At 39.9% G+C, this 26,579-nt stretch overlaps 1 protein-coding gene across 1 annotated transcript in view; it reads left to right on the top strand.

Annotated features, from left to right (window-relative positions):
- VPS35L (VPS35 endosomal protein sorting factor like) overlaps positions 1-26,579 on the top strand; it is a 152,857-nt gene that overhangs the window by 98,617 nt on the left and 27,661 nt on the right. The window contains exons 20-26 of the mRNA XM_090279397.1: positions 576-638; positions 2,002-2,087; positions 3,222-3,302; positions 5,935-5,998; positions 8,656-8,754; positions 10,253-10,330; positions 11,084-11,198. Coding sequence (XP_090135523.1) covers positions 576-638; positions 2,002-2,087; positions 3,222-3,302; positions 5,935-5,998; positions 8,656-8,754; positions 10,253-10,330; positions 11,084-11,198 — 586 coding nt within the window. The remainder of the gene's footprint in view (positions 1-575; positions 639-2,001; positions 2,088-3,221; positions 3,303-5,934; positions 5,999-8,655; positions 8,755-10,252; positions 10,331-11,083; positions 11,199-26,579) is intronic.

Raw genomic sequence — 26,579 nt, 5'->3', positions numbered from 1 at the left:
TATATAAGCTCTTTATTAATGATGTGGGTTTTGATTTGACCGGCAAACTGGTCCAGTGCCTCTCCCCTGAAGCAGTCAAGGAACACAGTCATGTTGGGCTAGGATAGAGGTCTGCAAATTAGGGCCCATTGATTGGCCTTAGTAGCCTACCAGCTATATTTGTGAATAAAGTTTTATTGGATCCCAGCCATACCCATTTGTTCACATGTTGTGATGACTGTATGGACTACAGAAAATGTTTGTTTACTCCTTGAATATTCATAACTGACTTTAATGGAGGGCTTTGAGGGGCAGGTACCTCAACCTGAACCATTCCATTTAATCCTCACAATGAACAAAATACTGCTTTGCTCTCCATTTTATAGAAGAAGGAGTTAAGACTGAGAAACTTTTTCCTTAAGGTACAGAATAAGATGGGCAAACTTGGACAGAGACATGGCCTAACCTACCCAATAATTCCCCATCTTTGAGCAGTTCCATCTTGCAATTATAATCGCAAATTATGGAAGGGTTGCCTTTTAAAAAAAATACCCAAATTTTATTAAATGAGATTTGTTTTTTGTTTTGTTTTGCAGCTTCAGTCAATAATTAAGAAAGTGATTGCCCACTTCCATGATTTTTCAGTTCTTTTCTCAGTGGTAAGTAATGTTCCTTATCTTTGGAAATTCATATTTGAGTCAGAAGTTCTCTTAGTATTTCAGTCATTTTTTCATGGTACCTAGACCAAAAAAAATACTTAATGGTTCCTTTATATAGTAGTTACATCTAAACAACTTAAGTATTTATGTCATTATGACTTAATCAACATTTGAAAAAATAATGTGCAAAGCTGAAAGAAAAATATTATCTTTAGTCCATTCATTATTTAACTAATAGGCTATGTGTACCAATTAGGCACCACACCGCTTCTCAAACCTTGGAGTCAAACTGAACATCTTCTTCCTCATTGTTTTTCACATGATACTTGCTTTTCATCAACAGTCTCATGCTGAAACTAGGAAATAATAGTTGTCTCACCCTGACTGGTGTGGCTCTGTGAGTTGGGCATCGCTCCACAGACCGAAAGGTTGCTGGTTCAATTCCTGGTCAGGGCACATTCCTGGATTGCAGGCCACATCACTGGTTGGGCGCTTGTTAGAAACAACCTATCAATGTTTTTCTCCCTCTCTTTCTTCCTCCCTTCCCTGCTCTCTAAAATTAATTAGTTAATTAAAATAAAATACTTGTCTCAATGTCTGACAGTTAAGATTAATTATGTTTCTCTCAAAAAGTTAAAAAATTCTGGGATACCCTTTCAAGTTTGCTGCAGTGCACTGGGTCAGTGCAAATTTAGGTGATCCTGTGTATAGTGACATTCTCTTCCCTTAGCTTCCCTCTTCCCTGGCACCCTGCCCTCTTCCAGTTTCCATTTATGTACACTTACAGGACTATAAGTTTTTGGTTTTTTGTTTATCTAAAAATACAGTCTGTTATTTATTGGACATTTGCCATAGTCCAAGCACTATTCCAGAACTTTTCAGCCATTGCCTCATATTTTCACAGCATCACTGGGAAGTAGGAGTAGTTCTTTCCCCTTTACAGATGAGAAAACTGATGCTGGAAGAAGTGGAGTAACCTGCTTAAGGTCCCACAGTTACTATGTAGAGGCAAGATGCAGAGGCTACTCTCTGAACAACTCTTATTCTTCTTTCTTTGCTCATCAGTACCATCATAAACAAGACTGAGGCTTACTTTTCATTTTGTTACACAGTAAAGCTTACGAATATCTAAATGTTGCCCACATGGTTTGCCAAAATGTTAACTGGTTCCAGCCCTGATCCCTTGGGCACAATGAAAGTTGTTTTAAGAGCAGTAGTTTTTAAAACCTCAGGGTCATCTCCCTGCTTTCAGCTGCCCCTAGAGATATGAACAGCTCTTTTCACCTTCAGAGAAAAAAGTGACCCATGAATTTCTTCTAATAACTTGTATAAATTAGATGTAGAATGCTCTTTTTATTTTTAGGAAAAATTTCTGCCATTTCTGGACATGTTCCAAAAAGAGAGTGTGCGGGTGGAGGTTTGCAAATGCATCATGGAAGTTTTTATCAAGTAAGTGTAACACATTGTAATCGGAATCTTCAATTCCCAATGCCTTTGTGAAACCTTTTGATAAGAAATCAGTTTATGCACTCTGGGGCTTAACCATATATATGTATTTCATACCTAAAATAACATTGAGTGGAAAACCACATGAAAGGAGCAGTCGTGATAAAAGTTTTTAACTAGCGCTTAGACAAAGTCATAAGTATGAGCAGGGGCTTGACTGTCACCTACATTTCAGTCCTATGTTTTTTGGAAGGAGCAATATATTGATGAACTGGTTAGGGAATAACATTTTAAAAGATAAAATCGTACTTACCAAGATAGCAGAGCTAGAAAGGTTTCCATCTTCAATGTGCAGATTTGTGATCCACTTTTAAGTTTAGTTCTTTTCATGTTATTACATCTGTTTCCCAAAACTGCGTACTGCTATTGCTGGTGTTATATGAAATAATTGTTGGTGGTCCATGGAGGAGAGCTTTTCATTTTTATTTTAAAAGTTGTATATTTCTTTTAAAGTATGTTAGGTAATGTATAACTAGTGTAGTCAGTGACTTCATGTATACTATTTTTTAGGACAAGGTTAAGATAAAGTCAATTTAAATATTAAATATGTAGAGTTTGGAAAATTGAGATAGATGTTGCTTGAATGTATGTTTTAAGCATTCCTTATGTTATCTTCCTAAAAGATTAATTCCATATGATTGGAACAAATATACCTGCTTTACTTGCATAAAGGTTTATTTGATGAGCTTGTCCTTTTATATTATTTGAAAAACCCAATTATTAAATGTTCTTGGCACCCAACACAGATGTAGACATGCTATGGACCACTTCAAAGAGTTCAAGAAACATGATTAAAAAAAAAAGAACAGGTTTACCCTTTGCATGGTTTAGAAAATGTAGCATTTTTACCAGGATTTTGCAGTTATGACAAGTTACAATATGTGGAGAAGAGCAAACTTGTTGAAGCAGAATTAAGAGGAAACCAGAAAGTTGTTCATTAATGGTGAACTGGGCCATGTTCAATGCAACCAGATTGTTTGTTGCTTCTCAAATACGTATAGTAGATGAGAATTAAGTCTGTGCTTTCATTGTTCTCAGCAGATATAGCTTTTACCATTATCTTTAAATATCTCCTAGGCATCAGCAAGAGCCTACCAAGGATCCCGTCATTCTGAATGCCCTTTTACATGTTTGCAAGACCATGCATGATTCTGTGAAGTAAGCTACACTCAAGGTTGAAATGTAAAATGGATTGGGTCTTAATATCACATAGTACATAAAGGAATTACTGCTTTAAGCTGCCACTGTGAATAATAAAATTTTATGGGGGCTATTAAGATTCTTTCTTATGAGGACTTGCCAATCTAGGAGAGGAGGAAGACTGAGGGGGTAACCTCAGAAAATGAGATGGCAGATGTTTTTTACAAAGGAATTTCAGTTGGGAGAAAAAGGCTTGTTTCATTCAAGTGAACTCAAACTCCCTGTTTCCAGGAGAGTTCTGAGAGCAAAAGATCGTATAATATATGAGTTCACTCATTTAGTAACATAGCCTTTAAATTTGGTTTTCTCATTATTAACCAGTTATTTAAAATTCAACTGCAATTGCTCATACTGTTTACATGAAGGATTATTTGTTCATTATACTTGAGACTCAGACCTATCCATTGGCCTTACCTTTGGGTCAAAGGCCAAATTATCACTCCTTTGCTTTCTAGCCTTCCCCCACCCCTCAACCTCTGCCATATGTTTCCATTTGACTATATTTAAGGCAGTTTCTGCTTATTTGTCACTGAAAGTTTAGTGTCTAAAGAATTTTTAAACAAGCAGCTTGATACACTGGACAATGAGAAAATTGTTTTAGAACTTAACTGTCAACAAGATGAATTGTATTTCTTTTATTTTCCTCTGAATTTTAGAATCTTTATTTTCATGACTTTGTGCTTTCAACCTCATGGGTAGTTATAAAAATCAAAATATTAAGACTTTTATAATAAATGGAACTAACAGATTTTAGTTGGACAAAAATAAAAATAAAGGCAGAAAACATCCAGAAAGGATGTTTTAGTAAGATATTGTTTCTTGGCATAAATCAAATAGGTTGATTTCTCTCTTGATAAAAGTTTGAGGCCAGAAGGTGGAGGAGGTAGGGTAGCTCTGCTTTAGAACATCATCCAGGAACCCAGGTTTTTTCTGTCTTGATGCTCTGCCATCAGTCTGGAGTGTTATCTCTGTCTTCGTGGTAGAAGCTGGCTTACCTTGACTATGTTCATGTTGCAGCCTGGAGACATTGGAGGGCAGCAGCTTTCTTTTAGGGACAAAACCGAGAAGGCTTATAAATCACTTGCATTCACATCCCATTACCTGGAACTGTCATGTGGCCCGTACCAAGCTGCAAAGGAGGCTAGGAAATGTAGTCTCAGAGAATGAAGGAGACAGTGCGTTGGAGGAGATTATGCGGTCTTGCTCTATACCGTCTTCCCTAGAATAAACCGATAAGTGAAAACCTTGCTTCCTGTTTTCTCTAGGCTCTTAAACTTTTTCAAAATAAATTTGTAGTAGTATTTATAGTCCTTAACAAGTATAATCAAAGCTATAAGGTCTTGACATTTCCTTATGTATATTGGGTTGGCCGAAAAGCCTGTTTAATGTTTTTCCATAAAATTTTCATTTTCAAGTGGGACAACTGTAATAGAAAAACAATAAATGAATCAAAAATTTTTTTCATTTTCACCAATGCCTTATTGATTTGGATATTTTGAATATATTTGCTGTCTCCTGCTATTGGCTTCTAGTGGGTAGAGGCCAGGGGATGCTGCTAAACATCTTCCAATGTGTAAGACAGCCTCACAGCAAAGAATTATTTGGCCACATTGTCAATAATACCAAGAAAATTCACAAACCATTTTTGACACATTCAGTCATTCAGTTGCAGCACCTTCTCCATACACTGCACAAATCTTTTGTGTTTCAATTGCGTTTTTATCTTTCTTGAAATAATAAAGCATAATTTGCCAGAAGTGTTGTGTATCTTCTTCCATCTTCAATATTAAAATGGCTGCACAAAAATTCACAAGTTTTGATGTGGGTTTTCTTTTTTTTTTCACTGTGTGGTTGCCTCTCACGCGCCCCCAACGAGACCTGACGGGCAACCTAGTAATGTGCCCTGACTGGGAATCGAACCAGCGACACTTGGCTCGCAGGCCGATGCTCAATCCACTGAGCCACACAGCCAGGGCTGGGTTTTCTTTTTTTAATGATAGCTGTCGCAATATAATCTAACAAAATTGTTTCAGTGAAGTTAAAGACAACTGAGCACTACTAGAGCCATCATATGGAAAAAACTAAAAAAGCTTTTTGGCCAACCCAATATTTATATTAAGTTTGCTATTAAATAGAAGCAACTGAGGTCTTCAATTTACTTTAAGACCCATCTTCAAAATAAGATGGGTTGATGAATGGAAAGGGAAATGGATAGTTACGTGATAAAGCAAATATTATAAAATGATAATGGTAGGATCTTGGTGGTTGGATATATAGATGTTCACTATAAAAATTTTTACAACTTCATTGCCTGTTTGAAATTTTTTATCATGTTGAACAAAAGTTCTCTGAATTACAATATTTGAAATGGAACCTTTCTCCCCAAATTCCAAAGAAGAAAAAATTACCTTCTTTTTGCCATTAATAAGTATATTTTGAGAACAGCATCTTTGAGAGAGATGTGAAAGACTTTTAAATCTAGAAAATGCAAAATGTTCTTACCTGTTAAATGGCTTAGTTCTTATGTATTTTTTTCTTTAGAAACTCATTTATTACCTCAATGTTAATTATGTACAATTATTGATTTTAGTGCACTAACTCTTGAGGATGAGAAAAGAATGTTGGCGTATTTGATTAATGGATTTATAAAAATGGTGAGTATTGAGGAAGGAATGTAAGTGCTGTTGGAAATGTGATGTAATTGTTTATCTTCACTCAGGTGCTTTTCATTTCTACTGAGATAAGATGAAATTAGAAAACATCTTACATTAGCCAGCACTCCCCTGTGGACAAAGGGAGCCAAAAAAAAACTGACTTAAGGGAAAAAATCAAAAAAAGGGCAGAAGGGGAGACTGAATGGCTCATGTGACAAAAAGTCCAGTGATAGAACCCTTCAAAGGAGCAGCTATACTCAGGGTCTCTGTAGTATCCTCAAGGCCTCTTCCCATCTGTGTGTCTTTGGCTCATGGCCCTGCTCTCTTGGTGCCCTCCCAGGCAGGTTCTTTCACCACAAGAGCTCCAGGTTTCTATTCCTTTCAGCGCTGCAGCCCAGCAGGAGGTCCTCTAGCAGAAGTCCTAGGATTGAGTCCCTTTGGATTAATTTGTGGCATTGGCCTTAGCCCTAAACAAATTACTGCTCTGAGGGAAAGCAAACACATGGACTGGCTAGTCAGGGAGACATATGCACTACCCAAATCACGGGGGAGTGCTCCCTGAGACACAAGATGTGCTGCTTATTAGTGGTGAGAACAAGGTTGGGTGCAAAATGCCAGGTGTCCACTCTTCATTTGTCTAAGTTACCCATTACTGCATAACAACTCACCCCAAATCTTATTGGCTTTAAATAACAGTGCTTTTAGTAATTCTTACAATTCTATCAGTTGGCTGGGTAATTAGGCTATTCTATGTGGCAGCACAGAGGCTGTGTCCGGGACCTTGGTGCTAACTGGGGAGTCTCATTTCTCATTCTTAGACCTCTTTCTTTTCACTGTTCTCTCATTATTTAGTTGTCACAGCTCTTACATGGTGAGGGCAAAAACAGAAGCTGCAGGGCCTTTTAAGCCTCAGTTTCAGAAATTGTAGTGAGTCACAGGGCCAGCCCTTTGTAGGGGAGGGAAAGCCAACTTTACATCTGTCTGATTGGGAAGAAATCACAGGGACTCAATGACATGACCAGCAGAGTGGGAGGGATTATTGCAGCCTTCTTTTCAAACAACCCACCATACCATCATGGCCAGAACAGCCCTTTCTTTTTTCTTGGTGTGCAATGCTAAATACCAGCTACTACCAGTGTCCTCTGTTTTAATATACATGTCAAGACAAAAGCTGACTGAGATTAAAGTAACTAGATACTTTGAAAATAACCAAAGATATGTGACTCATTCAACAACAGCAGTCAGTTGAACTATCCACCAAATTCTGTGGGTAAAATACCAATCTTGATGAAAATTCAGTCCACATTAGGAAATGTACATTTAGCTTTTACCAGGTGCATCTCCCCTGATAATCATGTGTTAAGTTTCCTTTTATGGCTTTGTCTGAAAGCCACTGAGTTACAATGGAAAAGAATATGAGGGAATAAGATGTGAAACCTGATAGCTGTAATGAAAATAGCAATGTTAAACCCCCTTTAGACAAAAATGATTGCTGTAGCAGTAAGTTTGTCCTACTAACCAGCTATTCCTAAATTTGAAGAAATAGGAGAAGTGGTGATCTTTAATGATGGAAAAACTTCCATTTGTGGCTCTGGCAGCTACCAGTGAGCAGGTGAGGTTGGAAACCCCATCAGGAAGCAGAAAGGTGTGGCCCTTGTTACGGCAACCCTTCTGATAAATGGCTCCCAGTAACCAAATTTATGTTCTGTGAAAAGGCCACAGCTGACAAAATTCCATTATTTCCTTCCCAGTGATCTCATTCTAGCCTGAGAAATTCTATTTATATTTTAAGAGACCCCCCCCACAAAAACAAACAAACATTTATTTATTTTAAAATGGTGTGTTTATTCTTACATGTTTAAACTTCAGTCCAGGTCAAAGTACTCTCCACTTGATGAAATACAACTATTGAGACTTTTTCACTGCTCAAAACAGTTTTTGAACTCATCAGTTTTGATGACTTTTACTGTTTCTATTGTTTTCTGTTTGAACACTTCCATATCAGTAAAATGTTTCCCTTTGAGGACTTTTTTCATCCAGGGAACTATCACCCAGGGCAAGATTGGGTGAGTAGGGATGATGGGGTGTAGGGATCATGCCGTTTTTTGGTCAAAAACTGCTGATCACTCAGTGCAGTGTGAGCAGGTGCTCTCATAAATCACCCATCATGAAATGGGCAAGAAAGCTGAAAGTCTTCAAAAAAAATTCACTGAAGCCGAACACAGCATCTCACAACAACAGCTGGTACATTGATACAGATGGGCTCCTAGAATACTCAGCTAGTGGGGGAAGCCTACACTACAAGGGGCCTGCCCTCCAGAAGAAAATTCCAGTTTTTTTGGGGATCCCCCCCTGGTATACCCTTGAGCCTTTTCATGTTCTACTTCAGTGCCCTTGTCATAACAATGAGGTGGCAATAGTAATATTTCAGCGACAGGCTGGGTGAGGTATTGTAAATTCTACTTAAAGTATATCCAGTGAGCATGTGTGTGTGTGTGCTTACATACCCTTTCCACTCATTCATACCTGGGGAATCTTTGGTGACTTGTCATCACAGCACCTTCTCTGCCTACACAGAGCTCAAGGTAAACTTTATCAGGTGTCTGCCCACAATTGTCTAGAAATAACGTTGTCAGCATCTCTCTCCTTGATTCTAGGTTTCCTTTGGTCGTGATTTTGAACAGCAGCTAAGTTTTTATGTTGAGGCCAGGTCGATGTTTTGCAATCTGGAACCTGTTCTTGTGCAATTGATTCACGTAAGGCTTTTCATTCATTCATTTGTTCTTTCAGTAAATATTGGTCATCTATATGCCAGGCACCAATTTTTTAATCTGGGATTCTTCTAGCCCCATGTTGTTCCTGTTCCTGAGGTATGAAAGTTTTTTCTCGAAGGTCAATAAAATCTACAGCTTTGCTGAATTCTCTGAATGGTTTTCATTGACCTCTTTTTCTCTGAAATTTGCTTATTCTTATTCCTGCATGCCAACAGCACAGAGTTACGTGAGGAGCACTGATTATTTAGTTTATAGAAATACTAACCTAGGGTGCCTTGTTGCCTAAACAGTCCCAGCTTCCTTGGATCACGGCCTCTTTTAGTAACTTTTCTCGGTGCCTCCAGGTGAAAAGAAATAAATAACATCTTTGTTCATTAAGAAGTCGGGCCCAAGCAACTTAAGTATTTATGCCGTAATAACTGCATAACCCTTTAAAACAACAGTATACATACATAGAAAGAAAAATCATATATTTTTATTTCACTCTTAAATGACTATAATTTCTTTCTAATGAAGTGTGTTGGGCACCTATTGGACATTGCACAACTTCTCAAACCTTGGAGTCAGGCTGGACACTACTACCCTTATTTTCTGGTCCTCACTGGTTTTTGTACAGCACTTGCTTTTTATCACAACAGTTTCCAAAACACAGTTGTGCAAAGATATGACATCACTGCAAGGAATGTCGTGCAGTCCAGTGTTGAATCTGAGCTGCCTACACCAGTGCTTTTCCTCATGCTGAACAATTGAACGTAGCTGTGTTTTCCTATTAAAAAAGAGAAAGATTCCTCTGTGAGATTACCTAACACGCTGAGGTTTCACAGTATACAGTTTGGGAATCAGATGTCTAAACTTCTCCTATCTGTGGAAAGATTCCCAAAGGCTCTTTAATTGCCTCTTGTAAATTCAAGGAGAGTAGCTTTTTTATATATTTGTTTGCTGGTTATCAGGTTATGGAGCATTACTAAACTTAAGTCCTAAGACAGGAGAGGTAACACGACTCACCTTGTAGGATTAAATGAGGTAATGAATGTACAGCTCTTTGAACAGCCTCTGGTATGGCTGTTATTATCACCTTTCTTATGGTTATTGTTAGTATTTCATAGCTGAATTCCTTGGTTTACTTTCAGATTTGGAGGTTTCTTTTAAGATCTTTAAGATCTTAAGCTTATTGTATGAGATTTCAAAATATGGAGTAAGTGAACCCTAGCTGTTCATTAAACGAGAAAACTGTCATTTATAATGCTGGTGGATAGGCATGACTAACTCAATAAGTGCCTTCCATTCTACCCTCTTGAAGATGTTTGCTCAAGCCCAGATTGAATCAGGCTTGATGACCCCTTTGGCATTTCAGGGTTTGATGCTAACCAGTCTTGGTCTCACATAGCTGGTACTCATTGAATTGTATGCAGTTCACGTTCAGATCTCTATGGAAGACATAAATCATTACATTTTCTGTTTTACTTATTAAAAAATCTAGAGTGTGAACCGGTTAGCAATGGAAACAAGAAAAGTAATGAAGGGGAATCACTCCAGAAAAACGGCTGCCTTTGTCCGGGTATGTTCTAGAAATAAGACTCAAACTTTGAACTATAGTGGGTTGTTTGATTTTCGAGATTAATTTTTCCTTGCATATCTATGGACTGACCAGTTTTCTTAATGTTTCTGAAAGAAATGATCAAAGGAGCCTTAATTTTGATACAAATTATAATAAGGTGGTTGAGGAATGGATTTGGGTTTTGTGTGCCTGCTCAGTTATCTCTAGTTGTACCTGTATCTGGAAGGTCTCATACCTTTTTTCCCTATTGATCAATTCCCAACTTTGAAATAAAATTGAAGCTTCTTGTGTGTACTGCTCAAAATTTTATCAAAACAACACAATCCACGTTTTCAAAAAGGAAATCCTATGCAAAAGATAACAATGAAACATGAGCATCCCAGCCCTGCCCTTTTTTAATCTCATCCTCTACTCAATTAACTACCTCAAACTCTGTAGGAACTTCTTCTAATGACCTCCATTTTTAAAAGTAATTGGTTTAAACAACTGATTTTTACCTTAATCTATATTAGGTGTTATCTATTTACTTACTTCAGTGATAAGTAAGGATTTATTTTCATACACCATTGCTTTTTTTACTTGCCTCTCTCCTCCCAAAGATACAGCAGAGGCAAGAGGGGGGAATTGGGGCTTGGGATGGGGAAATTATTTTTAGTGTTTTTGCTTGAAAATATATATTAGGTGAAAACAGGAGTCCTAATCTGCAGTGATGGCCTTGCCAGGTGACCTCCTGCGTTTCTCCCCTCTCTCCAGGCCTGTGTTGCGTACTGCTTCATCACCATCCCATCCCTGGTGGGCATCTTCACACGCCTCAACCTCTACCTGCATTCCGGTCAGGTGGCCTTGGCCAATCAGTGCCTCTCCCAAGGTAAGCCCATCAGCCTTTCCTCTCAGCAGGGGTTATGTGGGTGTGTGTGTAGAAGAAAAAAAGCTATCAATAAATGATGAGTTTTAAATCTGTTTCTTTAGTAGGACGAACATTGGGCCTGCACACATTTAGAGTCAGATAACAAAGTATGGCTATTTTCCTGTAAGGACCATCTTAAATCTACTCAGACAGGCCAACCCAAGCAGCCCAGACATCCAGGACTAAGCATACCTAGAGAATTTAAGATGTTAAGACTGCTTTATCACAGCAGTTTCATGTTTATTGTTGATGATGTTTCTTTTTTTTTTAAAGATTTATTTATTTATTTTTAGAGAAAGGGGTAGGGAGGGAGAAAAGGAGAGAAACATAAATGTATGATTGCCTCTGGTGCGCCCCCAACTGGGGACCTGGTCCGCAACCCAGGCATGTGCCCTGACTGGGGATTGAACCAGTGACTTTGGTTTACAGGCTGGCACTCAATCTATTGAGCCACACCAGCCAGAGTGATGTTTCTATATTTGAAACCCCAGAAAGGCAACAGGTAGAATCTAGTAAGTACAAAATGAATACTGTCTACAGCTTGCTGTTAGGGATGAAAATTCTGCTCAAGACCCATTTCTGTGCTAGGTGTAAGTGGTTTATTTGGGAGGTGATCCCCACCAGTGTTAGTAGAGTGATGGGGAAGTGAGGGGGAAGGAAAGGAAGCCAACAAAGGGGACACTAGTGGGCAACTTACTGCTGGGAGCAGCTGAGGTCCATTTTCACTAGGGGCCTCTGGAAGGGAGCGTCTGAGAGGTGGGGAAGACTGGTTACTTACCCTCTCCTTTCATCTTTCATTGACCAATGGCTGCTTCTGGGACATCAACTTCTTGGCATTCATGACTGCTCATCACTTAAGCAAAGAGAAAGCCCTGAGATGGAGGGTAGAAATGCTTGTTGCAGGTTGCTCTTATTGCTTGGGACAGTATAGGCCATCAGCAGATACATTTCCAGCAGGCTGTAACCCAAAGACTAAAAGAAATCCTGGCACCACTTATGGAGCATTTGTTACATGGTGAGCCCTTTGCACGTTTTGTCTAATTTAATCCTCCTGACAGCCACACGAAGCCATTTCTATTGGTGGTGCCCCATTTCTTAGGTATGAAAACTGAGGAGGGAATGGCATAGGAGCCAGCACTCAGCCCCTGATCTGACCCAAGGCAATGTCCTTTTGCCACTCTGATAGACAGGATGTGCAGTGCAAACAATCAGAATGCTTCAGTGAATACTTTGGGAATTTCTCTAGTACAGTATGAGATGGACTGATGCTTTCAGTGGTTGTCTCCCCCAACTGCCTCCATCTCCCACCTGATGTCACAGTTTATGCCAGGGTTAGCAGCTCATTACTTGCTGCCGTTAGTTTGGATGGGCACTCTGGGTTGGTCGGAGAGTGGTCCTTCCCTATTCTTTAGCCCTTGGCATGGAAGTTCTGGTACCTACATTTGAATCTTGATTCATCTGGGGCAGCTCTTGGCACACAACTCTTCAAGCATGATTACTGGCCCTGGCCAGGTAGCTCAGTTAAATAGAGCGTCTTCCCAATGAACCAAGGTTGCAGGACACATACAAGAATCAACCAATGAATGCATAAATAAGTGGAACAACAAATTGATATTTCTGTCTCTCTCCCTCCCTCTCTTACTCCCTCTCTCCCTCTCCCTTCCTTTCTCTTTCTCTAAAATCAATAATTTTTTTTAAAAACATGATTACTATCCAAGAAGCTCTGTAAACTCTGCTTAGTTTTGGTTTTGAGTCCTGGGGACTTTAATGTCTTCCCAGTGTATTTGGAATTAAATTAAATACCTTGCCTGTAAGTCCTCATGTGATCTGCTGCCTGCCTTCTGTCCTCACCTCATACCACTCTTTAGCCACACTATGTTCTGTTCTTTGAACATACTAAGCAGCCTTCTGATTCAGAGCCTTTGCACGTTCTGTTCCCTCTCTCTAGAATGATCTTTCCTCTGATATTTGTATATTTTTAGTAACCAGGCAGGAAATGGGAATCACTGTGCAGGCCTCCTCATGATTATCATGACCTGATGTTTTACTGTGTGTGTTTGTTTGCTTATTGTCTGGACACCCCATCCCCACTGGGACTGCAAATCCCACAAGAGCAGGCATCTGTCCTCATTATTTGTTGGTAAATGTAGAACTTCCTTCTAGTGCTTACTTTGGTAAGGATGATGGGTTAGCTTGAAACAAAGTAAAACAAAAATTAACAGCTGCCACCAGAAACCTGATGTACAAAATGAAGATTAGATTAATTAGTTTGGATATTAGAAATTTTAAGTCTTATAAATTGGATCCTTCTTAAAAGTTCAGGAATAGCTGATCCCTGAGGTGGGAGTGCCTGACTTTGGTGTCACCTGCAAATTAGGAATGGACTGCAAGCTGCAGATGCCATCTTGATGAGCTCAGATCCTTGGTGGTGAATGTGATAAGTCCCAGGCAAGTTTGCTATGACTGGATAGCCTATGGGGCTCCATGTTTTTGTTTTGTTTTTCCCCCAACCCCCCCACCGCCCTGCCACCACCACCAGGGATTTGCTTATCCTAAGAATTATTCAAGGAGAGCTGTTTCCTGTTATGCTGCCCCCTGTAATGCCCTTGGTCCACACCAGAGATAAGCAGTGTAAGAACAGCCAGGGTATGTGAGTTGGTAGGTAGCACCCTCACCCTCAGTGTCAGAGCTCTGCACTCCTCTTCTGTATGACCCCTCATGTTAAGCTACTACAGGGAAGCAAGAATAAGGAGTTCACTCCATATTTAATAGTTTATCTGATAGGGTTTTTTTAAGCCTCTAAACACTGTAGTGCGAAACCTTGGTTAATGTGAGAAACGCCCAAACCTGTAAGAATTTTTATGAGTTTATTTGAGCCAAATTGAAGACAGTTGCTTGGAAACAGTCTCAACAGATTGAGAAAATGCTTTAGAGAGAAACGCTTTTTCACCTTATTTTATACATTAGAATCAAAGGAGGAGGCACAAGGAGTTAAATGAAATCCATTGGTGGTAGATTAGGGATGTGGGAGAAAACAAAGTTGGGGGGAATGTCTGGGATTGGATAAAAAGTAAAAGGAATAGACACATACTTCTTTTACACTGGTGGGTATAAAATAGTCAACAGTCAACAATTTACATAATAACAATAACAATGAGGGGATTTGTGGTCTCTGCTCTGGTGGGAGATTGTGCCCTGAGGATTCCCAGAAAAAAAATTGCCATGACATTCCAAAGATATGTTATTGTAGATACAAAAAGACAATGGACAGATTCAGTTAAGGTAAAGATTGACCTTTCCAGGAAAGATAGCAGCCTAGGACATGACTACCTGCCATGGTCTGCTTTTAGGTAGAAAGTTTTAATTTCACATTCTCCTATGTGGATACTTTAGGTCCACCATTCAGGCCACCCCAGAGCTTGTCAGGTTTCGTGTGTGGCCCCTTATTTATCCACACCTTAGAAGTCTGTTATTGTTCTTCTGAAGGCCACACACAGCAATTGCTGACCAAAATAAATAATACATTCAATTACTGAGAATGGCAAGGCTGAATATAAATAAAGTGAAGTTTGTGGAAATTAGCTGCTTTTGTTTGCCATGCTAAACATCCTCCCTCTCAGCTGGTTATGAAACATGCCATCCCTGATTCATTTTCTGGCCTCCCTGGCTTCAGTCTGGGTTGCATCTTTGTCACCAGGCTGTGGCTTTGCCAGGGCTGGGTTTACCCCAACAAGTAAACTATTGAACTACCAGCATGGAGTGCTGACTAAGGCTTATTACATGGGAAGCTCAATTCTGGTTCTCTGTACCCATTGGTAAAGCAAAGGACTTTCAAATCAATTATTTGGTCATGTGCTTCTCACCTAGGATATGCCTGTTTATTTTTTCCTTTAGGCACTTCATCAGATAACGTCTTGCTCTTATTTGTCAGTGATTCTTTCTGGAAGATTATTTTCAGGCCACAGTAAGAAAAAGTTCTCTTGCTGTATGTTTTTAATATATTTTGATGTTTGTTCCATTATCTTTACAGTTTCTAATCTCAGAAAGAAGAATGTTTTACAATGTAAAATAATGTTTTAGGTAGGTTTTAAAAGAACATATGTTTATCATGAGGATGTGGGGGAAGGGGGAAGGGACAATGGGCATTCCAGGTAGAATCAAAAGCCTGAGCAAAGGCTTGGAGGTGTGAGATTCCATGATGTATTTGGATGTATGTTGGGATGAGGACCTAATTAATAGTGACTTTCAGCTCTGCTAAATGCAGAAGTCCCAGTGAACTGGATTCCCTGGAGCAACTTGGCCTTTCCGTGCTTCAATTTCCCCATCTATAAAGTGGAAGCGATGGCTGTGGTACCTGTCTATTGCAGATTAAATGAGATAATGTATTGACAGTGTTGTCAGTGGAAATAAAACTCTTTCACAGGATCATGAAGAAAAGCATTACAAGGACCCATGCAGGGGAGATTGTGATGTGCCATGGTTTATTCTGGTGGAAATAGAAGCTACCCCCTGGGTTTCCAGTTTTCAATCTCTCTCTATTCCACCAGAGAAAAAGTCCAGCCGTTTTCTCAGCAAGGCCGAAACAATAGCCGGCGTGCAGTTTCTGCTTCTTATTGACCCTTAGTTCTTTTGGGGCCCACACAGTCCACTGCATGCCCTGGGCCGGAGGGTGTGTGAATGAGCACAGGGCGAATGCAGGTTCCCAAGCAAGGCCCAGTGAGAGCGGCAGAGCTTCTCTGAGAGAGAGAAAGCGCTTCTTTGTTCCCCTGGGATTATATTAGCTTGGGTTTGGGATGAACCGGGTGCTTTTTCAAAAGAACCAATCAAATTTCCAAGCTTTCTCAGGCTTTTTAATGGATCCACCCCCTAGTCATTCCAACAGGCCTCCATGGTCAAGCACCTTCGCCTGTGGCCTCCCACAACATTCCATTATCAGAGCAGGGATGGGAGGAGAGTTAATCCACTTGGTGGAGCAACACTATGATTCCCTGGAGTGTGAAGTTGTAGCTTCCTGGTGAAACAAACAGGCTCATGTTCCCCAGTGTATTAAGCTCGATGTCTAATTCCCTTTGCTGCCCTTTCCTTATTAATAATTAGCTAACTACCTATGGTGATGACAGTACTTGGCCCACTGGTACACAGTAACTGCTCAGTAAATATTAACTTATGACTGTCTCTCTAATGACAAAAAGATATTATGGAGTTTTAGCCATTAACTATATTATATACAGTGACAACTCCTTGGTTTCAGAGTTCTGAAAGCCAGCTTAATTCTCATATGCAAAACCTTGAGAAATCTGCAGGAAAGCTGATCTTGGTTTCAAGATTTACCTGCTGAAGCGGGCTGTGCGGATTTGACTGAGGCTGAGGCTGACTGTGTGAATTTAACTGGGACTGACGATGCAGTGTTAAGGAAGGGACATACTTGGTGCTTTGAAAAGGAACAGACTGACCATGTGGATAACAAAAGGACTAACTATGCAGTTTATAAGAAGGCTGAGAATCCACGAGGTTCTGGATTAAAAGCTGGTGGACCCCATAACACAGACAAGGACCTCCCCAATCAGATTTGAGTGATTGGCAGCTGCTGGTAAAGCTGAACTGTGTTTGGAAAGTAGGGAAGGGTTTCTCTGACTTTCCTAAAACTAGCCTGGTTTGGTAGGGGGGGGGGGGGCGGCAAGAATATGTGTTTATGGGTGTCTTAAAGAACATAAGACTTAACAACAGAAATCCGCAAATAACTAAATCTATATAACTGTTAAATAAACAATTCTTTTTCTTTTCCCTAAAAAAAAAAAAAAAAAAAAGATTTACCTGCTGAATTATCCTGAAAATAAAAAATCTGCTGTTTCTACAAACTTGAAACAATAGAACAATTAAAGCAAAATAGTGGTTAAAAGACTATTATTTGTTCTTATCAATAATAATGCTTTCCCTTCTATAGAATTCTCTTCCCCTTCTTTTAAGTTTTACTTTTTATTTATTTTATGGATCTTCATTTTTCAGAGCTTAGCTCATAAGCTATGTCTTAAGGAAAACCATCCTTGGCTTCCTCGCTTTCCAAACAGAGACTCAGGTCAGGTTTTCCTGTCAGCTGAGTTATCCTTGCACCTTTGTCAAAGTAAGAAGCATCCAACCCACAGAATTTTTATGAGTTTATTTAAGTCAAACTGACGACAGTTGCTGGTAAGAAAATCTCAAAAGATTGAGAAAATGCTCCAGATAATGGCAATTTTGCACCTTGTTTTATATACATCAGAATCAAAGGAGAAGACATAAGGAAGTTGCATGAAATTCACTGGTGATAATTGAGGGAGATGAGAGAAAGCAAAGCAGGGAAATCTCTAGGGTTAAATAAAGAGTAAAATGAAGAGACACATAATTCTTTTACATTGGTGGGTATGGGATAGTTAATAATTAACATTTACAGTACATAAGATGGTATGTGGGAGAACAAGATAATGATAAGAGGTTCTGTGGTTGCTGCCCTGGTGAGAGATAAATACCCTGAGGGGTATGGAAAAAGGGGATTACTCTGACATTCTAAAGACATGTAATCTTAGATGCAAAAAGACAATAGACAGGCTCAGTTAAGGTAAAGATTGAGCTTTGTCAAGGAAGATATTGGCGTAGGACATGACTACCCTCCATGACTTGCTTTTAATTAGGAAATTTTTTGTTCAGACCATCCCATGTGGTTACTTCTGTCTCTGAGTTTGTAAGGCTGCCACATAGGCATTCCCTGAGCTTGTCAATGTAGTATGTAGCCCCTTTTTCATACACACTTTGCACTTTCCTTCATTGTATTTGTCGCTATTATTATCTAACAGGTAAACATGTAAAGAATTATCTGCTTTTATCCTCTGTAGTGTTTGCTGCTGCATTCCTGGCTCCTGGCACATTGTCCACTGCATGGGTAGTCAGTAAATATTGAATGAATGAATGGTACCATATGGTAGTAATGGTTGATAATTCTTAATTACATTAATAAATGTAAAATGGTACTATAGTTTTTATGGTATAGACATAACTGTAAAATAACTGCTATTCAGGAGATATTCACATCAAGTCCCTTTTAATTGGTTTTAAATAGTTTGTTTTCAGATATGTAAATAAAGGGAAAAAAATGGTTCAAATGTGTGCCAAGGCTCATAGACACACTGAATAAAGCTGTGCTGGTTTGATCTGTGAGGAACTCAGGGAAACAGAGAGGAAGGGCTGAACCTGCTGTTATGAAGCCCACTGCTGCTGAATACCATCACTGGTAATGGAGGTAGCCAGGCCAATAGAATGACAGAGAAAAATAAATTTGTATTTCCTTCTCCTGGAGAGTTAGGAGTGGCTTGTGAAGGAGGAAAATGGTCTTCATCTACTTACAAAGCCAAAGGTTTATGCTTAAGTCATGTTTATTAGTTCCATTGACAAGACTATCCTCTGAAGGATATGTTTGATGTGACTTTTCTCAAACCTTGGTGGTTATGAACAAAGCAGGTTATTTTTGCTGCAACGATTCACAGGTGGGCAGATGGCATGAAGCTTATCTCCCATCTTCACGTCCAAATATGTATGATCAATCCACTTTATGGAGTGTAAGAACCTATGGTGGATGGCATCCACCAATGAAATCCACAGAAAAGGAACAGGGGCGAGTCTCCCCTTTAAGTTTACTCAGGTCTTCATAATAGCAAACACCTATGATTTTCTTCCTCCTGCCAGCATTTCTTGGCCAATTTTTACATGTAAACCACTGTACCAAGCATTGTGCTAGAACAGGAATGCATTGAAAGACACTACATATATGGAGGGAGGGGGAGCAAGTCTATTTACAGTAATGTAAGGCAGGATATTATAAATGTCATGTTCAAAAAATGTGCCAGGATATTCTAGAGAAAGAAATGGCCCTTGGTTTGGAAGAACAACAACAGCAAAAAAAACTTGCAAAAGAGGTGGCACTGAAGAGCCTGGAAGATATGGGGAGGTATGTAATGCTCAAACAAGGCAGAGAACATCCAAGGCGGAGGCAACAGTAAAGGCAAAGGCCTGGAGGCTAGAAACACATGAGTAGGAGGAAAGTTTGGAAGATAGTTTGGAGCCTCACTTATGAGAGAACTCTACCTGGCAAAGCAGTTTAGTTTTATTCTGTACCTATTATTTGCTAGGTGTTTGATGTTTATCTTATAGAGGAGGAAACTAAGCCACAGAAGTGTGACATTACTTGCCAGGAGCATCAGCCGGTAAGTAGCCTGGTCTGACTTCCAGTGCTCTGCCAACCACTGTGCATCTCATCGTTAGGTTAATTACTCTAAACCACAACAGAGTTTTATTTCTAATACTGGGTGTGTGTGTGGTTGTTAGAGACCAATTATTATAGGCTGAACATTAGGTTAACTTAATTAGGAAATAGAGAATCAGAATAAAGATAAGGACACCTAACCTTTCTGCCTAGGGAAATCCAAGCCTAATATCCACAGACTGCTGGAGTGCCATTTCTGCAGTATCCCAGAGACATGAGGCAGGTAACACCTTCACTGAGCACACTTGGCTCAGTGAGAGCCCTGGGCAATTCAGAGATAAAAAAGGCAGGGCATCCAGGTGCCTTCTGAGGGTACCACTGAAGCAGAGAGCTCATTTATATGCTCTGTGGATTTCGCACATTAAGTGTTGATACTCAGGAATTTAAAGGGCATTCTGCATAAACCAGGTGACAAAATCAAGCTTAGATTAAGCTGTCATTGATAACATATATTAATGAATAAGGTATTTAATTGTCCCTGGGCATTCATATTTCTTTAAATCTTGCTCTGTCTATACGTATCATCAAAATAGTGGTTCTAAAATGCTCAAACTTAACTGCTACAGTAAAAAGTTCTATTACAAAAACACAGTTTAGTAATAAATAGTATTGGATCACTATGGATAACTTGCCTATGGATAATACCTTGACCATTTGGACAAAGAGGCCTTACCCAAAGGTACTCCTATCACTTGGTGACAGCATATCTTTATTGAAGACTGCTTTAATCAGTTTAGGCTGCTGTAACAAAAGCACCACACTGGGGGGCTCAACCAACACACATTTGTTGCTCACAGTTCTTGAGGCTGGAAGTTCCAAGATCAAGCTCTCAGCAGACTTGGTGTCTGCTGAGGGCTTCCCAGTTCATAGACAGCTATGTCCTCACATGGGAGAAGGAGTAAGAAGACTCTAGGTCCTTTTTATAAAGACAGTACTCCCATTAATGAGGGCTCCACCCTCATGACCTAATCACTCCCAAAGGCCCCACCTCCTAATACTACCTTAAGGATTACTATTTTAACATGAGTAAGGTTGGGGGAGGGGGTTGTTCAGTCCCTAACACAAAGTCTGGCACAGTAGGCTATGTAACGATTTTGCATTTTATACAGTATCTCAGTACTCTTTAATTTGCTACAAGTGCCAAAACCGAGGAGTACCGAACGATGCAGCTTTTTCTGTTGTGGGGCAGTGGCATAACTCATAAAAGTGTGATAAGTCCTGAGCAAGTGCCAAGTGCTAAAACTTTTTTTCTCTCATCAAAATGCAACGAATACAAGGTTTGATGAGTTCCAAAGCCAATGAGTACTGAGGTATGACTGTAGTTTCCTATAATTGATGTCGTCATTCAAAACCTAAACTTACCCAGACATGAAAACTGTTGAAGACTGGTAAAGGTGATTAGCAATGGGGTTGCTAGAATTTAAGAGAAGTGAATAATTCTTGAAGCCAGAACCCCACTTTTATGAAGTATCTTTAAGGGATAAGGAGAGTCCTTCAATCTTTTGTGTTATTTGATTTTAAGAAATTATTATGTTTCCCTTCATAGAGTTCCTGCTTTGGGAGCTGTCCATTTGAGTTGCCCAGAGTGGCATTTGATAGCTGAAGGTTTGTCTGGGAGTGGAGTGGATTACTTGGGGGTTTTGTTTAGCCCTGGGAGTTTATGACTGACAAGTAGTAAAGATTTCCATTAGCACTGACCTAATACCAAAACAAAACACTGTCTATGAAGGCAATCTTGATTATTGCTTCTTGACCCTCTCTTGTGATTCATGTACTGAGTCATATTCCATATCAACAATGGCAAGGATGTGAAAGGATGAACTTCTCATAGGTTGTGGTTAAATCTGAGTTCATTATGTGTGGAGGGTGTTTGGGTAATTGTCCTGTATCCTCTTGAAAAATAGTTATTTTACATTTTAATTATTTTTATTATAAAAATAGTGCAGATTCATTTGAAAAATTTCAATATACACTAATATAGAACTTATTAAGCCCTAAAATAAAAGTAATCTGCACTGTCTCCTCCCGTTCAAAACCCCCCACTATTCACAGTTTAGATATTTTTCTTTATTTTTTTCTTTCTATCTATCCATTAAAAAAATTTATTCATTGTCATAGTATTCTCTTGCCTCTTTCTTCTGTCCTCCTTCCTTCCTCATCTGTATCCTTGTATATACAGTTTCATCCCTCCACACCCACCAAAATGAGATAGTGTCTTCTACGGTGCTTTTCAGTGTGCATTTCCCACTGATCAGTGAATCTTGGAACTCCTTCCCCCCCCACTTCCCATTCTTTCATGTCCATCCCTACAGACCCACCACATTCTTTGTAACGGCTGCTCAGTGTTCTGTTTCTTGTTAGAAGTGCCGAAAATTATCTCCTCAACCTCCACCTCTATTTTTTTCCCCTCAAATTCCTGTTAAAAACTATTTGGACTCTTACAGTTTTTTGCTCTTGCAGACATTGAGCAACTCTCACCTTAATTCGGAGCATTTTGAAGCTTTCCAACAGTTGTCCAGCTTACTGTTTTTTTAGTCTCTTAGAACACGGAACCCTGTTCAGATTGTGTGCAGAGCGGACAGCAGGGAGGCCCTTTAGTTGGGCGAGTTGTGGAAGGCTGCGGCCCCATAGTTATTTACAAGAGCTGGAAAAGGCCTGTGAGCACAGGGTGAAACCATTTAAGAAGAATTCTTTGAGAAGAATCCATGCAATTGGAGGTGCTTAGAGACCTTGAGTTCTGAAGTATGGCTCATTTCATGGGGAGGCTGATCAGAGAGGAATCTTTCTGGCCCATTGGCTGTGGGGTGCAAAGCAGCACCACAGGCCTTGGAATGTGTGTGCCACCCTCAGCTTAATGCCTCACTTTACACAAACAAGGAGGGTGGCCCTCCCCTAGAGCAGCAGGAATGTGTGAGTCCACTGTAGTGAGTAGTGCTTAACTACTCCCATCCCCAGTTGCCGTGATCTGGTAAAGAAGGAAGGGGAGTCTTCTCAGGTTTCCTCAGACCATCTACTTGTCTACCTTCCTGTCTCACTTTCTGCATTTCTGTGATTGAAAATTTTACAACTTGTATTGCTTTTTGTATGCTAAAGAAAAATTATTTTTGGAAATTTAAATTAAAATTCTAAAACAGTAACCTAGCAGTGAGTGGAAGATCCCAGCTTCCCTCACCTTCAGCCACCACTCATTCCTATCGTCGTCGTCGGCAGCCGTCCGTCTCGAGAGACGATGGTGTAGCTTCTTAAGAGTCTATCTGCACCGCCGAGAATGGCTGTGCAGTCCGACTCGGGAGTGACACGGTATCTGTCTCCTCCCGTGTTGAATCGACATCTTGCGATGACGCTGGGGTGTCCTCTCCAGTGAAGCTGAAGCTACAGAGCCTGGGCAGGGTGATATGGAGGGTCTGCTGTTGCCCATGCAGCAGACCCCCCCTCTCTTCGCAGCTGAAGGATCCAAGGGAAAGACGGAGTCAATACAGCTTGGCTTCAGGTGCGCCGCAGGAGTTGCCGGTGTTGACTACAACGTCGAACCGCCTTAGGGACTCCGGCTCCGGATTTTCTGTCGGGGTTTACTCCCTTAGCCTTTCCCCTGAAGAGGTATGCCGCAAGGCAGCGGAGGTTTTTTGGGGTCAGAGTTTTCCTTCTCTGATGTGCCCTGACTGGAAGATCGAACCAGTGACACTTAGCTCGCAGGCCGACGCTCAATCCACTGAGCCAAACCAGCCAGGGGCTACTCATTCCTATATCACACCAGTAATTTGGCATTCTCTTGCCTTGTGCTTTATGCACCCATGTAAGTATATGCACTATTCTTTCTTGTAAAGATAGGATCATGTTCTATAGAGCTGTACAACTCTTTGTATGTTATATATCAGACATCTTTATATGACAAAACATAAATATATAGTCATGTGTCACTGAACAATGCGGATACGTGCTAAGAAAGGCATTGTTAGGTGGTTTTGTCATTGCACAAACATAGAATGAGTGCATTTAAACTACACTATATTGTACAGTCTGGTGCTCCTGGGCTGCAAGTCTGTGCTGCATGTTATGTATAGTTGTAATGTGTTGTACTACCATCTTACAATGGCTGGAATGTCACTAGGAGATAGGAATTTCTCAGCTCCCTTAAAATCTTACAGAACCATCGTCACATATACAGTTTATGATTGACTGAAACGTCATTATGAGTACGTGACTGTACGTTGTTCTCTTTATTACATCATTTCCACTCTGTGTCAGATAAAGTTTCTTTAGTTCCTTATTATTGGGTTGTTTTCAGTTTTTCTCCAACTGAACCTAGAGTTAGTTAATGTAAAGATGCCTTCATTCGAAGGGAACCATTGTCTCAGTTTTTTCTGGTAGCCAGGCAGTATGGATCATTCAGGTATGGTTTACCCAGTATCTTGAACTGAGCCCCTTTTTTCAGCTTTTAGGCACACCCCACCTTCTCCCAGTGTTTTTAGAGACATACATTTTGGTGACCCTTCAGTAATCTTAGTACCTTTGTATTTGAGGTGTGTTAGATTTCTTCATGCCCTTGTGGAGGTTTTGGAATATCAAGCTTGTTTGGTATTATGCAGACCCTTTGAAATTGCCCAGGCTGGTAACAGAAGAGTCCGAAATCCAAGACAGGAAGTGATCAAAAGTTCAGTGATAACTATCTAACCAGTATCACTGGCCCCTCTTCACTGTGTATGTGAAATGACAAGGCAACCTGCCCTGTTGATGACCACTTCTGTTTGCTTCTGACTGAAAGTCACTAGGTTAAAAGCTTTCAGAGTTCACCATTGGAAAGTCACATTTAGCATTTATCCAAAGGATTTAAAACAATTATTTTTAAATCTGTTGAATTATAAAATTCACTAGAGAAGCTTGTTTTAAAAAAGAAATAGACCAAAATATTAAAATGGTAAATTTTATGTCTTTTACCACAAAAAAATCATTGTAGGAAAAAGCAAATGGACCAGATTCCACTTTGTAGGTATAAGAAGGAAATATGTACTTTATGTACAATGATGGAATAATCACTAAAATGTGTTAAGTGGGGGAGGAGGGAATTGGCAAAATTGTGTCTGTTATATGAGTTAACTGTAAAAACAAAGAAGGAAAGGTAAAGGGAAAATGTGTTTGCTTCTGTAGTCTTAGGAGCACACCCAAGTTACAGGTAATATTCTTTGTCCCTGGGAAGGGAAACTGTATGGTGGGGGGCAGGAGTGAGAGGTGTGTTATTTATTTACTTTTTAGTTATATTTCTAAGTTTATCTTGGATAGTCTGATTCAATACATTTAAGGTGCAGCCTGGGAATATCTGTCTAGACACACACACACACGGGTATATCTGTCTACACACACACACACACTGTGTCTGGAAAAAGTTCGGCCATTGTTATTATAATGAGAGTCATTTGCGTGACATCAGTGTAACTTGGCAGCCAAGGGGAGTGGATTGGAATTGCCCATGCATGAACAATGACGACTTTACAGTACTAGTCAGTGGGGGCAGTAGATGCCATTGAGTGAGCATGTATACTGTGTGGCTGTGACATTCAAAGTGACTGAGCAACTATAGCAATGAATTTCTATCAGATTTTGTGTTAACCCTGAACATTCTTCTGTGGAAATTATTAGGATGATTCAGCAGGCTTTTTGGGCAGAAGGAAGACAGCTAGACCTGGTGGAGTCCAGGCCTGCCTGTGCTCTAAGAGGGTAATATTGAGTAGGTTCAGCTCTTCTGCTTTTCTTTTTTAATTGTTTGTATTGTGGTTAAGTATACATAACATAACATTTACCATTGTAACTTTTTTTTTGTATGTTTTATTGATTATGCTGTTACAGTTGTTCTATTTCTTTTCCCTTTGTTCCCCTCCACCCAGCACGCCCCCTCCCTCTGGGAGTCCCACCCCCCTTTGTTTATGTCCATAGGTCCTGCATATACAGTGTAAGCTCTTCTCTACCTCCCTGTGCCTATTCTGCACCCTGCTACTATTCTTCTTAATTCCTGCACCCCCTTCCCTCCTCCTCCCCACTTCCCCCCTCCCAGTTGACACCCCTCCACATGTTCCCCATACCTATGATTCAGTTTCTATTCTAGTTGTCTGCTTAGTTTGCCTTTGTTTCCATTCCCTAGCTTCTGTTGTTGATAGTTGTGATTCTGTTGTCATTTTAATGTTCATAGTTTTGATCTTCTTTTTCTTAAACAAGTCCCTTTAACATTTCATATAATAATGGCTTGCTGTTGATGAACTCCTTCAGCTTTACCTTGTTTGGGAAGCACTTTCTCTGCCCTTCCATTCTAAATGATTTAGCTTTGCTGGATAGAGTAATCTTGGTTGTAGGCCCTTGCCTCTCATCACTTTGAATATTTCCTGCCAGTCCCTTCTTGATCACAAAGTTTCTTTTGAGAAGTGAGCTGATAGCCTTATAGGTACCCCTTGGTAGGTAATTCTCTTCTCTCTTGCTGCTTTTAAGGTTCTCTCTTTATCCTTAACCTTTGGCATTTTGATTATGATATGTCTTGGTGTGGTCCTCCCTGGGTCTAGTTTGTTTGGGACACTGTGCATCCTGGACCTGTATGCCTATTTCCTCCCCCAAATTAAGGAAGTTTCCCTTCATTATTTTTTCCCATAATTTTTCAATTTCTTGCTCTTCCTCTTCTCCTTCAGTCACCCCTGTGATTCCAATGTTGGCACATTTAAAGCTATCCCAGAGGTTTTAAGCCTCTCCTCATTTTTAAAAATTCTTATTTCCTCCTTCTATACTGGTTGACTGTTTATTTCTTCCTTATATTCCAGTTTGTTGATTTGAGCCCTGGTTTCTTTTCCTTCACACTAGTTTTGTGTGGCTTTTCCTTCATTTCACTTAGTATAGCCTTCATTTATTTCCTGTCATGCTTAATCTTTTCTGTCAAGTCTGTGAGCATCTTTATTACCAGTACTTTGAACTGTGCATCTGTTAAGTAAGCTATCTTTTTGTCTGTTAGGTTCGCTATCTCCTCACCTGTTAGGTTCGCTATCTCCTTGTCACTTAGTTCTCCCACTGGAACC

Source organism: Furipterus horrens, unplaced genomic scaffold (genome assembly GCF_987537825.1).
Source record: "Furipterus horrens unplaced genomic scaffold, mFurHor1.1.pri manual_scaffold_5, whole genome shotgun sequence".
Taxonomy (NCBI): Eukaryota; Metazoa; Chordata; class Mammalia; order Chiroptera; family Furipteridae; genus Furipterus; species Furipterus horrens.
The sequence above is the reverse complement of the archived record's forward strand: the minus strand, read 5'-3'. Positions and strand labels throughout refer to the sequence as shown.